General features: G+C 52.2%; 5 protein-coding genes across 5 annotated transcripts; 3 read left to right on the top strand and 2 right to left on the bottom strand.

Annotated features, from left to right (window-relative positions):
- Window positions 1-16: 16 nt before the first annotated feature.
- On the top strand, window positions 17-3,637 carry CC84DRAFT_1221354 (GroES-like protein; the record flags this gene model as incomplete). The annotated part of the gene is made up of 3 exons (XM_018183266.1): window positions 17-172; window positions 596-1,522; window positions 3,266-3,637. The coding sequence occupies 3 exons, from the start codon at window positions 17-19 to the stop codon at window positions 3,635-3,637; spliced, it is 1,455 nt and encodes a 484-aa protein (XP_018031152.1).
- Window positions 3,638-4,828: 1,191 nt separating this feature from the next.
- CC84DRAFT_1208930 (uncharacterized protein) lies at window positions 4,829-5,746 on the bottom strand (the record flags this gene model as incomplete). The annotated part of the gene is made up of 1 exon (XM_018182192.1): window positions 4,829-5,746. The coding sequence occupies one exon, from the start codon at window positions 5,744-5,746 to the stop codon at window positions 5,270-5,272; it is 477 nt and encodes a 158-aa protein (XP_018031151.1). The 3' UTR covers window positions 4,829-5,269.
- Window positions 5,747-6,030: 284 nt separating this feature from the next.
- On the top strand, window positions 6,031-7,733 carry CC84DRAFT_1101465 (MFS general substrate transporter; the record flags this gene model as incomplete). Its single annotated transcript, XM_018174916.1, has 5 exons — window positions 6,031-6,218; window positions 6,269-6,743; window positions 6,794-7,018; window positions 7,072-7,644; window positions 7,698-7,733. The coding sequence occupies 5 exons, from the start codon at window positions 6,031-6,033 to the stop codon at window positions 7,731-7,733; spliced, it is 1,497 nt and encodes a 498-aa protein (XP_018031150.1).
- A 540-nt stretch (window positions 7,734-8,273) lies between these two features.
- On the bottom strand, window positions 8,274-9,292 carry CC84DRAFT_245758 (uncharacterized protein). The gene has a single exon (XM_018185655.1). The coding sequence runs from the start codon at window positions 9,019-9,021 to the stop codon at window positions 8,506-8,508; it is 516 nt and encodes a 171-aa protein (XP_018031149.1). The 5' UTR covers window positions 9,022-9,292; the 3' UTR covers window positions 8,274-8,505.
- A 1,797-nt stretch (window positions 9,293-11,089) lies between these two features.
- Window positions 11,090-12,504, top strand: CC84DRAFT_245768 (uncharacterized protein). Its single transcript, XM_018185656.1, has one exon. The coding sequence runs from the start codon at window positions 11,184-11,186 to the stop codon at window positions 12,216-12,218; it is 1,035 nt and encodes a 344-aa protein (XP_018031148.1). The 5' UTR covers window positions 11,090-11,183; the 3' UTR covers window positions 12,219-12,504.
- Window positions 12,505-12,541: the final 37 nt, after the last annotated feature.

Below are 12,541 nucleotides of genomic sequence, written 5' to 3'. Positions count from 1 at the left end.
AGAGATATAGGAAGAAATGGTGACTTCTACGCGCATTGAGGAGATGAAGAACCCTTCGATTGTGCTTTACAAGGCTGGCCATGCGAAAGTGCAGGACGCGCCTGTGCCGGAGATTGTGGATCCGCATGATGTTCTTGTGAGGATTGCGTTTGTTGGAGTTTGCGGTAGTGATGTGAGTATGCATCTGCCTATCTCATCATATCACTCCACATCCGTCATTCAGTTCACTTGTGTACCTGAAGAGACACCACGCGTCTTGCTGGCCCAGTGGTCACGTCGAAGGTCCAGAAAGGTGCGAGAGTGGAGAAGGGTGAATGCATCTCTCGACCAGCGAGTGGTCCGCACAACGAACCACACTTTTCAACCCTTTCTACGCACTGTTTTCAGGCAGCTCCTTGAGGGTGCTCACCTCCACACCTATACCCTAGACCTCGCACCTCGCAAATCTTTTCCCCGGCGTCTGAGCCTCGAAAATATCCCATTCTTCTGCGAGATTTACGACTACCATGTATTCATAGTATATGCTTTCATCCCTGCCCCTCCAGCACCAAGCATACTTCTCACCTCTCAGATTTCCCGACCTCACCCTCCATAGGTTCACTTCTACCGCCACGGCGGCATCTCCCGCATGGTCGACCCCGCCGTAGGCATAACCATGGGCCACGAAGCCTCGGGCGTCATCTCCGCCATTGGCTCCTCCGTAACCCGTGTGCGCCCCGGCGACCGCGTCGCCATCGAACCAGGCCAGCCCTGTCGCTTCTGCCGCCCCTGCAAGTCCGGATCCTACCACCTCTGCAAAAACATGCGGTTTGCAGCCGACCCCGGCCCCCCCGCCACGCAGGGCACGCTGTCAAAGTACTACCGCATCGCCGAGGACTTTGTGTACAAGGTACCCGAAAGCATGAGTCTGGAGGAGACGGTGCTGGTGGAGCCGACGAGCGTGGCGGTGCATGCGGTGAGGTTGGGGGATGTGCGGCCCGGGGAGACGGTGGTAGTAATGGGGAGTGGGACGATTGGGCTGTTGGTTGGGAATGTGGCGAGGCAGTTTGGCGCGCATCGAGTCGTGTTGGTTGACGTGCTGCCGCGGAAACTGGAGTTTGCCAAGGGGTTCTTGGAGTGCGAGACGTTTTTGTCGGATAGGGAGCACTCGGCGGAGCAGAATGCCGCGGCGCTGCTTGAGGCTCTTGGGTTGGAGGAGATTGATACTGTGATTGAGTGCTCTGGTGTCTCAGTGTCTATTGAGACCGGGATCTATGTCCTACGCGGTGGAGGGAAGTATGTGCAGACTGGGATGGGACGCCCGAAGATGGAGTTTCCCATGACGGTGATGAGTGAGAAGGAACTCGTTGTGAGAGGATGCTTCCGGTACAACACTGGCGACTATGACCTGGCTGTGAGCATGATAGCGAAGGGCCTGATCAATGTGAAGCCGATGATATCTTCGACGTCAGAATTTGAGGACGCGACGGGTGCGTGGGAGAAGACGGCGAGGGGGGAGGGGATCAAGAATTTGATCCGAGGAGTACAGGATTGAACGAATTAAGAAAGTCTTTGTGTTTGGTTGACGACGAGTCATTTGTACTCAATGCATAGATAGTCTCCAGAGAAGATGTCCTTTTAGGTTTGATGGGGACATGTCGAGAGCGTCAGCCAATACGTTCTAGCATAATAGGCTATCATCGTAGTATGGCAAAGAGATATTACCTCGGCGCCAACAGAGAGCTCGCCGTCCAGCGTGGGCGAAGTGATCGTGGCGGTCGCCGAGGATGAACTGCTTGCAGTCGTCGAACTACCTGATCCTGAAGGACTCGGCGCCACTGACGTAGAAGTGTCTGTTGGATCTGATACTCCTATGTCCGACGGGTCTACCCGCTCAGAGGTCGTTGTAGGGTTCGCTGTGCTCGTTTCCGACCTCAAAATAGACTTTCCGTCGTCATTTGAGCAAGGGACGTCGGAACGGTGGTCTGTGTAATCAGTGTCGTCTAGCGCACAGGAAGCCGTTGTGGAGCTCCGCGCCACCTTGAGAATGTGAAAGCTGACCGACGAAACCGACAGCTCCGTATCCCAAGCGTAAGATGCGGAGTTGGAGCTCACTGGCCGCTCAAGGCGATAGACGAAAACTTCCTGGCATGTATCGATATCGTCGTCTGAAAGGGTGCCAGTGTCCCAAGCCCACGTTCCTCCCGATGAAGAGTCGAAATCTCCTATGCGCAGCGTAAGCAGAGATTAGTGCGACTACAAGCGATGGACATACTAGCAAGGAGGCTGTAAAAGCTATGGTCTTGTCCACATGTGATCCTGCAAGGGCAACCTGGAGGCATATATCGTTCTCCTGGGCTACTATCGCCTTTTCTCAACCTCGTTGTCTTGGTCTTCTCGAAGACGGGAACGTAGGACACTGTTGGTCTGTGATAGATTTACTTGAAGGGGTCTTGCACCACGACAATCTTCAGCCTCCAAGCTAAGGAGCCTGGATGCGGTAACATCCGCGCAGGCGACCAATAGCTACATGAGGCTTGCAAAACATTCAACAGACGACCATATACTAGAGTTTTCAGCACTTTCCTCCTTAAAAGACACATTTTCTATCTCTGGTCAACAGCCCGGTTATGAAAAGTGTGTCTATGGTAGTGAAGGATGGAAAGCAAAAGATTTACGCGCCTGGTGCGTCAGTCTCTCTCCTTGACATGGAACCATCTTTGCTCAAAACGACCGAGAACACGCTCCCAAGGCATCGTTATGGGAGGAGAGCTGTAGTCAAATGAAATTTTACTCCTATTTATGCTTGAAATCACGACACGATATGTAATTCCCCGCACGCTGCTTTCCTTTTTTTTTTTTTTTTTTTTTACTATCGCGTCTGAAAGCAACGAACTCGATTGTTGGTGTACCACTCTCCCCAAGGGTTTTTTTAGAAAACCTTCCCGACGTTCATTGATTTGAACTATCTATTCCAATACATCCCAGTGATGCAGCCCCATCAACCGCAAAAATGACGTACGCTGTCTTTTGCCGCCTGCAAGAAGGTATTTACTACCACAAGATTGAACATTCTACGCGCTAACGTTCGCATCTTGTCTGGGACCCCGATGAGACTCCGAACATGAAACGTTGCGCGAAGTGTCAAACGACGTGGTACTGAAACCGAGAATTCCAGAAGGTAAGTACGGAAGACTCATCCAAGGCTCTTTGTACAGAAATACAGCAACACAATTCTTGATTTAAGGGCAAAACCGTCAACACTCAACTGACTCTTCCATGACAGACCGACTGGAAGTCTCACAAGAAGATCGGCGCCATGCAGGCGGCCGGAAACAACATCGGACCAAGCCTCGACGAGACATTCGCTGACGCTACGAACAGTTACAAGCACAAACATACCGTAGCTTCTGGGCCGAACATCGATCACGCCGAGACGTACAGGCAGGAGAATATCAAGAACCTCGAGAAGCACACCCCAACACCTTCACCCATATCAACAAAGGTCCCTACCTGCACGATCGCCCGGAGGGAGATGCCTTCAATATACTCATCAACGCTATCCAAGTCGTTGAGGTGCCGACAATTTCTCATCCCACAACATCAGCAACCACACGGAGCTACCTCGCATACGCCAAAAGCTCAGAAGAACATCTGAGTAGGGTGTTGTTGTTGTCAGGCAGTGGTGCCAACGCCGGGCATTCGTGCATGGTGTAGAGACTACTACTAATATCGCAAGCCTGTTTCCAGAAAACTGAACCTCTACGCATAGAATATCACCAGCACGTAGAAACAAGTTGAGACAGGAGGTCACAGGTGGCCTAGGATTGCATCGGAACCCCAGCGCAAGAACACTTGAAAAAGCGGAATGGTGCGAGACGGTCTCCGCAATTGCCCGTGTACACATCTTCGCTTCCGAGGCCGAGAGTCCTGGCCATGCTATTACAAGAGCACCACTCCTGTAGTCCTGTCCCTAATCAGATGTCATATGTTAATGAAGTCCTCCATGTACTCTGCCTACTTTCAGGCCAGCTCTGTTTCTCTTAGCCGTTAGCGTTGAGCAACAGCGCCTGAAACGCAGAGGATCTGTACCAGATGCTACTCTTACAGCCCCTTTTCAATATTATCTATCTCATGACATGTGTCAAAACCGTGATCGCGTGCTACAGGAATCGTGGAAGGAAGCGTATGAAGAGCAATATCAATCAGATATCCTGAATAAAGGGAGCAGTGATGGGCGTGTGAGCTTTGATGCACGAACAGGTTCAGGGATGCCAGGTCACCGTACGATGACTTTAGTTAGGAAGTGTGACGATGGGCACCATGATTTGAGACACCTGGATTGAGTCCCGGGGTTGTACAACAGCACACCGTACACCCCTCATTTCCCCCGCAATCCACCCTTACGAAGTATTTTCGCCTATAAGACCACAATTGCTCAAGAAAGTCACCAGCCAAGAAACTACAAAGGTACGCCTACACATCTAGAACATCGCAACGCCAGCCTCGGTCCAGGAACACGCTTGAGCCCCGCGATGTGTCCAGGACAGGGGTCCAGCAGTACATACATGCACACCATCTTTGGCGAGGGTAACACGCGAAAGCCAATTCCAGCCACCTCGACGACCTCCCACGTGCGCGTGCACAGCTTAATGCGTGGCGTCAGCTTTCGTTAAATATCGACAGGGATTGGGCGAGGGGAAGGATTTCGCCCGAGTGCACGAGACGTCGCCTGTGGGTGCGAGACATGGTGTATGTCCGACGCCAATAGACAATTTGCTGGTGATGCCTTGAGCCGAGCAATTGCTGATGGAGATGGGACGGTGAGGGAACTTGGCGATTTCAGCCTAAGAGTGGAGGGTCCCCGCGGAGGAAGACGCAGGAGCGCGCAGGATTGTAGATCGGAAGCTCCGGGCATGCTTTAGCATATCACATAGCCCCAACCAGTCGTCGAAAATGCCGTATATATCGAGTGCTGCACACAACTATACTCGCTATTGGTGCAGTCGGAGTTAGTGTCGGGGCGTCTAGGCGAACGCGCTGGATTCCAAAAAGACGGTCGAGCTAAAGCAAGGGACGCGGTCTATGGATTGGGCCTCGGCTGGATGAATGGTCTGCAGTGAATGCGTGGCCGCGCGGTTATCGGCGAGACCCTTTTGTTGAGTCTTCAGGGCCATCAGATCGATTCATCTTGTCGTCAGGCTATCGTCTGGTGCTTGGCAGATGGATGCAGATGGGTGCATCACCCGATGCCGAAGCACTCGGGCCATGCTCCCTTCCACAGCCTGGACTAGCCGTGCGAGTTAGGGTCGGCAGTGTGTCCCACTCGGGACAGGCTCCAAACGGAGCGTGGAGACGGCAGAGCATGCCCAGCCTTGGTGCTCCGTACCCCGCGAATGCCAGCGCGACGGTGATGCTGCCCGGTTCTGTGGCACGAACGAGCGCCGGCCGCGAGTGAGGACGACGTGTGACGATCCGCAGCGACTTCTTTGTCACCACGACCAAGAGCGTTCAGCCAGGCAGGGCGACTGGGCGATGTGATGGAGAGAGCCCACGAAGCGCATTGGGCGTGGAGAGGGTGCTGATTCGTGCACAGGCTTAGTGGCGCTCCACAGATGTTGTTGTTCTGCGGGGGTGGGCACGCGCCAAGCCCCCCGGTCTTCGTCCCCAGATTTGCTTTCCCGTCTCCGCCGCTACCCTTGTCCTCACGATGTCCTGTTGGCTGCGCAGCAAGACGCCCGCGAGATGGCTGCGGCAACGCCGCCATGTCCTGTCCTTCCGCTGCCGCTGCCTCGGTATTTTTCCAACATCGATGAGCCCCGGTCGGTGCATGCGGCTTGGCAGCTATCATCAGCTGTCGTGCAGGAGCCACCTGCCAAAATGAGAGCCCCAGTGACATATAGGTCGCGCGTTCCTGGTGCTTGGATCTGATCTGCGTGCTTCTTCCTCTCCTCCAAACACTCCTACACCCTATCCTTTTCTCAATTGTCCTTCACCATGGCACAGGCAGGCATTGACAGGGGTCCTGGCATCGAGAAGGACCCGACCGCCATGCTCGAGGATGTGGAGCGCACTCCCACCAAGACGTCGTATGACCAGGACTACGAGTCCGAATTCACCGAGCAAGAGCAGAAGAAGATTATCCACCGCATCGATAGGCGTCTTGTCGTGACCGTGGGAGTCCTGTACTGCATCTCGTTGATGGACAGGACGAACTTGTCGGCAGCATCAGTTGCTGGGTGCGTCTGCTTACTCCCTGCGCAAGGATCTATTGGCTGACGAGTATCAGCATGACCCGTGAGCTGAAGCTTGCCCTTCCGTTCCCAGCTGGAAGCACAGTCTCGCGGTACTCGGTCGTAACCCTTGTGTTCTTCACCACATATATTTTCTTCCAACCGCCGTCGACTGTTCTGATCCGCAAACTTGGCCCACGCCTCCATCTATCCGTCATTACCACTGCATGGGGCGCAGTTATGATTGGTATGGGTTTCGTGAAGAACTGGCAGGATCTCGCAGGTCTCAGAGTCGTCCTCGGCATATTAGAAGCTGGCTTCTTTCCGTCATGTGTGTATCTTCTCTCGACTTGGTATACCCGTTTCGATGTCGGCAAGCGGTACTCGGTCTTCTACATGCTCGGAAGTTTAGCCTCAGCATGCGCGGGTATCCTCGCCTACGGCCTCATGCAGTTAGGCGGCAAGCCCTCGTCCTGTGCAGCGCCCCCATGCCCAGGTCACGCCGGTTTGACAGGCTGGAGGTGGATTTTCGTGAGTTTACCCTATACTATACAAAATCAAACCCTGCTAATCATAGTCAGATCATTGAGGGAGCTCTAACCTGCGCCCTGGGCCTCGGCTCCTACTTCGCCTTGGTCGACTTCCCGGACATGGCTCACAAGAGCTGGAAATTCCTGAATGAGCGCGAGGCAAAGTTTATTATTGCACGCGTCGATCGGGACCGTGGGGACGCGAAACCCCAGCCATTTTCAGCCAGCAAGTTCTTCCGCGCTGGGCTTGACATCAAGATTTGGGGCTATGCCATGGTAAGCATAACATGTCCGTTCGCCATGCCGATTTGTACTAACACTTAATCCAGATCTTCTTCAACACCACCTCCGTCACCTACGCCCTCGCTTACTTCCTTCCAATCATCCTGAACGAGAAGATGAAGTTCTCCGTCGCAGCCTCCCAATGCCTCGTCGCGCCGCCCTACGCCCTCGCCGCAATCGTCATGTACGCCACCGGCTGGGCTGGGGACAAGTATAGGATTCGCGGCCCCATCATAATCTTCAACATGCTTCTGTGCCTGATCGGGCTTCCCATCATGGGCTTCCACAAGAAGGCGTCGGTCCAGTACTTTGGCGTGTTCCTTACGACAGCTGGCGCAAACAGCAACATCCCCGCTGCGATGTCGTACCAGGCGAACAACATTCGTGGACAGTGGAAGCGCGCGTTCTGCTCGGCAACACTGGTCGGTTTCGGTGGCATCGGCGGTATCGCTGGAGGTCTCGTGTTCAGGGCGCAGGACGCTCCGAATTACAGGCCGGGCATCTATGCCTGCATTGCGTGCTGCATCCTCTCGATTATCATCGTTGGTTTGTTGACGTTGAAGTTCCAGCGCTCGAACTCGAAGGCGGAGCGCGGCGACGTCGAGCTCGAGTATGATGATGTGAGTTTGTCGCGATCCTTTGATGTTTGTGCAGTCGCTAACAGCTTTTGTAGGAGGATGACCAGCGAGGCTTCAGGTATACCATCTGAGCTGTGCTTATGGCCTGGCTATGTGGGCTTGCTGTACCTCGGCCGAAGGATAATGTTATGAGGCGTGGTTCGCTCGGCATACTGCTTGGCGTCGTATTCCGCATTCCGAAGGAGTTATATCCCTGAGCGTCTGTTGATGTAACTTGTGTATATAATATTAGGGGCTTCAGGGCCTATGAATGATGTTCATGACACAATATCCTGATTACTGATAGACCTGTGATATACTCGCGAAACCGAGGTTTGTGTGCCATAGGAATGATGGATCAGTAATCCAACTTTACTCTGTGTATCGCCAAAGCAGATGATCAAATGATTGGGTGATGCGAGTCTTTCCCATGCTACACGAAACCCAGGACTAACTCAGCGTGAACGAAGGTCACTGGCAGCATCCAAGGCGTCGGTTACACGTATGATTTAGGTCCATGGTCACAGCACAACAAATACAACAGCATCACAAATGACGTGATGATCTTCTACCAAAAAATTCGAGAAGTTCGTTGATGTGTGTGGGGATTAGCTTGACAAGACCAATGGCAGAACTGCATGCTGCTCAAGATCCGCTTGTACTTGCCCCGACGAAAACGACCAGGACCGCAGCATAAGTCGATGTTGCAGTCACAGTGTCTCTGTTGTCCAGCTCAAAAAAAAGACTCACCGCCAGCACGAAGAGTACGACCGCGGTAGACGGTGATCATGGTCTTCGTCAGTGACGAGTGGACAGCCATGATAATCAAGGGTACAACCAGCCAAGCTCCTCCCAGAAGTCCAACTAAAAGCTAGCCATGCGATTCAGAGATGGGGAGTACATTTCAGGAGGCAAGCCGCGTGAGTAGCCTGCTCGTCTGCTGGATTTCTCCTCCTCGGTCCAGGAAAGAGGTCTCGGCAAATGTTTCCGCGAGAATTCACGGACTGGGCCCGGATTTTGGGTTGGTTTGCGATTGAGCGAAAGATACTCGTTATTGTATGGAACGTTGCCGTCGCCGAAATTGGTGTCTACGTCTCCCACGGCAGCAGTGTTCATTTGTTGACGGTGAGGATTTGCCAATAACTGGAAGTCGCTCTCAATTTCTGTTCGTTGTCGAGCCGCGAACGGGGATGGTAGTGGGGGAAGCTGACTCGTATACTGATAGTCTCTCAGCGCATTGGCTGGACGTGAAACATCATCAGTACTAGCACATCCAAGACGTGGTCGATATCTAAGCTCCCTTCTACCGACTGTCTGGAAAGGCGAAAAGACGAAAAGGTACATCGTAACTGAGGAGTAAGAGCAAGACCACGAAGACATGTTCGCCCAATGCTCGTAACGGAAAGCAAAAGCAAATACTACCGACTGTATTGATGCAAACGTAATGCCAACAGGTCCATCTGCTCTTGGTTCGTGTCTCAGTTCTTTCTACTTCCGGCTTTAATTTTGATGAGCTCATTGAATAGAAAACTTATTTGGAGACGCGAAAGGCGTCCGATTCGAGCGACAAATGGGTCTCCTCGCCTGCTGTAGCCACAGCCAACGAGAGATCTCCAGTAAGGGTCATTTGCTGCTGGCGCAGTGAGATGAGCGGCCTCTTCTGCTGGCTCCATGGTATTATTCCAAGCTAAGCTGTGTGAAAATATCAGCTGGGCTGGCGCAAGGTGATGATGGTGGTCAACAACAATCGCGGCCACTGAACACGAGATCGCCAATCATCATCAGCCTTTATCTAAGAATATCTCCTCAGCCCTGCAATCAACACAGCGCGATCGCGAACGTTCTTCGTCTCACTTTCTCTTCACTTTTCCTATTACTACGACGAACGACAGCCAGAGTATGAGACGAATGCGTAGATCAGCATGAGATCGTATCAGATATCCCGGTGGGAAGGCTTTCTCAAGATCGGTCCACGGCTTATGAATCCATCGATTTCATCGGATACGGTGTTTGGTGGCCGGATACTGGCTGAAAGCATATTGAACGATCTGGGCGACTTCGTAGATGCTTTCGAAGGTTCAAGTCAGGAGTATGTTTCTCGAATCAAATGGAGTCAAATTACTGGACTGCAGAGCGTCACCTCTAAAGCCCTAAGCCCTGCTACTTGCGTGAACTTTGTCATACTTAAGGCCAATCTGATGTCGGACTCATATGTTGCTGTGGTTAGACGGCGCCAGAATCATCATTTCTCATCACAAGATATATTTGCTAGTGAGTGAGAGGTGAGCGTCCATGTAAGAAATAAGACAATGAATCTGAGGCTGAAATTTGGGATTTTACAGCTGAGGAACTTCTGCAATTCCACAACATTTCTAGCGAGCTATTCCGCGATGCCTCTGCCAGACAGGTTGTGGAACCTCTGCTCCAGAACAGAAAGTCCCTTCACGACGTTATCGACCTTTTGGAGCAATACGCTTCCAAGACGGTCTCAAGTTACGAAAGGTTATATCCCGAAGTACCAGCGACACCAGGAATCATACCACACGGATTGACCACTCCTTGGTCACAGCGCGAATCCTGGTGGGAAAGGTTCAAGCGCAGAGTTCCAAGCTCGTGAGTGCATGGGCAAATGGTACTTCCTAAGGACAGGACTGCCACGGATTGTTGGCATTGGAAACGGGCGTCAAATCGACGGCCTCAGATGCTATTTGAAGGGACAGCTCAACAGAGCGCTCAAAAAGGCTGGTATGAACGAGTATCGCACATCTTGAGTCCATCTTATCAGCCACGTGATTCGGGAGATGCGAACCTGACCACAGAGTTCGACCTGGCATAACATGGTGAGTCAATTGCCTGCTCTAAATTATGGCAATTAAATACAAATCATAACAACGTAGTACGAAGGGTGTCTGGTACCTTGCCTGATTTCCGGGTAATTCCGGCCTAGGACGCGCTTCGCTGGCTCCACTACCCACTTTTGCTCCACTCCCACACCGCGTATCGAAAAAAAAAAACATACAACAGCGGGGATTCGCCAATCGTCACCGACTTGACTACTGATCCGCCGGTACACTGCTTATATATGGCTGAGCGGACGGGAAGCCTAGTTTTCAGTGTCCTATGGTCGTATGTGAAAGATTAAGCCACAAAGCGCTAATATATCCCAGCATAACACTACCATCGCTTACGATTTTCGGGCTACATATAAGGGGGCATCTGGTAATTTGGCAGGTGCTGCTTCTCAAGATACCGTGTGTGAAAATCCCTCTACTGTTTTGCCTGGCTGGGTCTCTGGCATTGTGAGCTTCACAATGACGGGCCGCGAATTGTGACAACAAGGTTTTGTCCATCTGTTGGTACGAAGAACGATGCTTACCCTTGTACGTCCACATACCCATGCGTGTATGCTTGAATCATCGAGGATGATCCTCCTGACGTTCAACCCATCACAGCTCCTCGACATCAACCACAACTTCCAAACTCCAGGTGCATCGCTGGTAAATGTTATCTTTACCAGAATTTTAGTCGAGGGCTTTTAAAGTATGGAAATGCTTCGGTACTTCGATAACTGGCTACATGGGAACGTTGAGATTGAGGAGCAGGTGCAGGATGAACCTGTTGCCAATGAACCGCCCATGGACATCGATGACGGGTCGGCTGAGGAAGAGCTTGACGAAAAACAACGTGGAAAGCAGGATCAAGAACGTAACTGGGCCCCCTTTATGGCCATCACGGACGAAGTATTCTCTTACCTTGTGCACCTGCACATGGAGATGCAGGGTAAGGTGAGTATTACTCCATTCCGTGTTGAGCACCGGCTGCACGGCTCATACAACTACGCAGTCATTTTGGGTGACGGAACTAGCAAGCTCGTTGTAAAGATCCCTGTGGTCGGGACCAAGGGCCACTGGGACCCTGGGCAAGCAAGTATCATGCGCTCGGAAGCACACACCTTGATGTATATCAAGCACAAACTGCCACGTTTGCCATGCCCAGAACTGCTCGCCAAGGACGAGACGTTCGACAACGCCATCGGCGGACCATACTTGATGCAGTCGTTTCTTGAGGGAATGCCACCGCAGTACTTTTGGTATGAAGGGCTCACCGTTCATGATGGTGACCTAGTCGACCGGGAAGATAACAACAATCCTCCGGAAGAGCTAGAAACGAAGCGGATTACATTCCCCTCGTCGCTCGCGACTGACATGGCGGAGCTCCGCCATCTCGAATTCGATTTAATTGGGATGCTGTACCTTGAGGACGAAACTAACCCAGGATCTTTTTATATCGGCCCGCACTACGATTTCGTAGGCATATTGAAGCGAGTGTACTACAAGCGGCAGGTATCCAAGTCCAGCGCCGCATTCTATATCCGGCAGCACAAGAGGCAGTGTGGGGAGGATACGGAAGGTGCAGACTTCATACGTGTTGAGGTGCTCAAAGCTACGCCTTTCGTAGCTTCGAAGAAACGTCAGACCGAGGATCAAGAGACGTTACCGTCTTGCCCGCTGTGTCGGCTTTGCAACTGTCCCAGTGTTCCTTCAGGAGGACTTCAGATGGTGTTACTCGTTCCCTAACATCTCGGACTTGTTCCCCTGGACCCTGGCCAAGTACCGCAAGGTGTATGCCGCAGCCATGAAGAAGGCTTGCTCCGACTGTGAAGAAGCGGCGCAGTACTGCGAGAAGTCGGCCATGTATATGCCAATCCACAATGTGATGTACGGCGACTATGGTTGGGAGCAGGACCGGGTGGGTGCACTGATGAGGAAGCTGATGTTGGAGATTCCAGAGCTGCGGACTGCGAAACTGGAGTCTTTGCGTGCACATATCTATCGCGATTATAATGGCGACTACATAATGGATGTTTACAACATTTGAGTGAGCCGTATCCGTGATATTG

Source organism: Paraphaeosphaeria sporulosa, assembly GCF_001642045.1.
Source record: "Paraphaeosphaeria sporulosa strain AP3s5-JAC2a unplaced genomic scaffold CC84scaffold_11, whole genome shotgun sequence".
Taxonomy (NCBI): Eukaryota; Fungi; Ascomycota; class Dothideomycetes; order Pleosporales; family Didymosphaeriaceae; genus Paraphaeosphaeria; species Paraphaeosphaeria sporulosa.
This window is presented reverse-complemented; position numbering and strand designations above follow the sequence as displayed.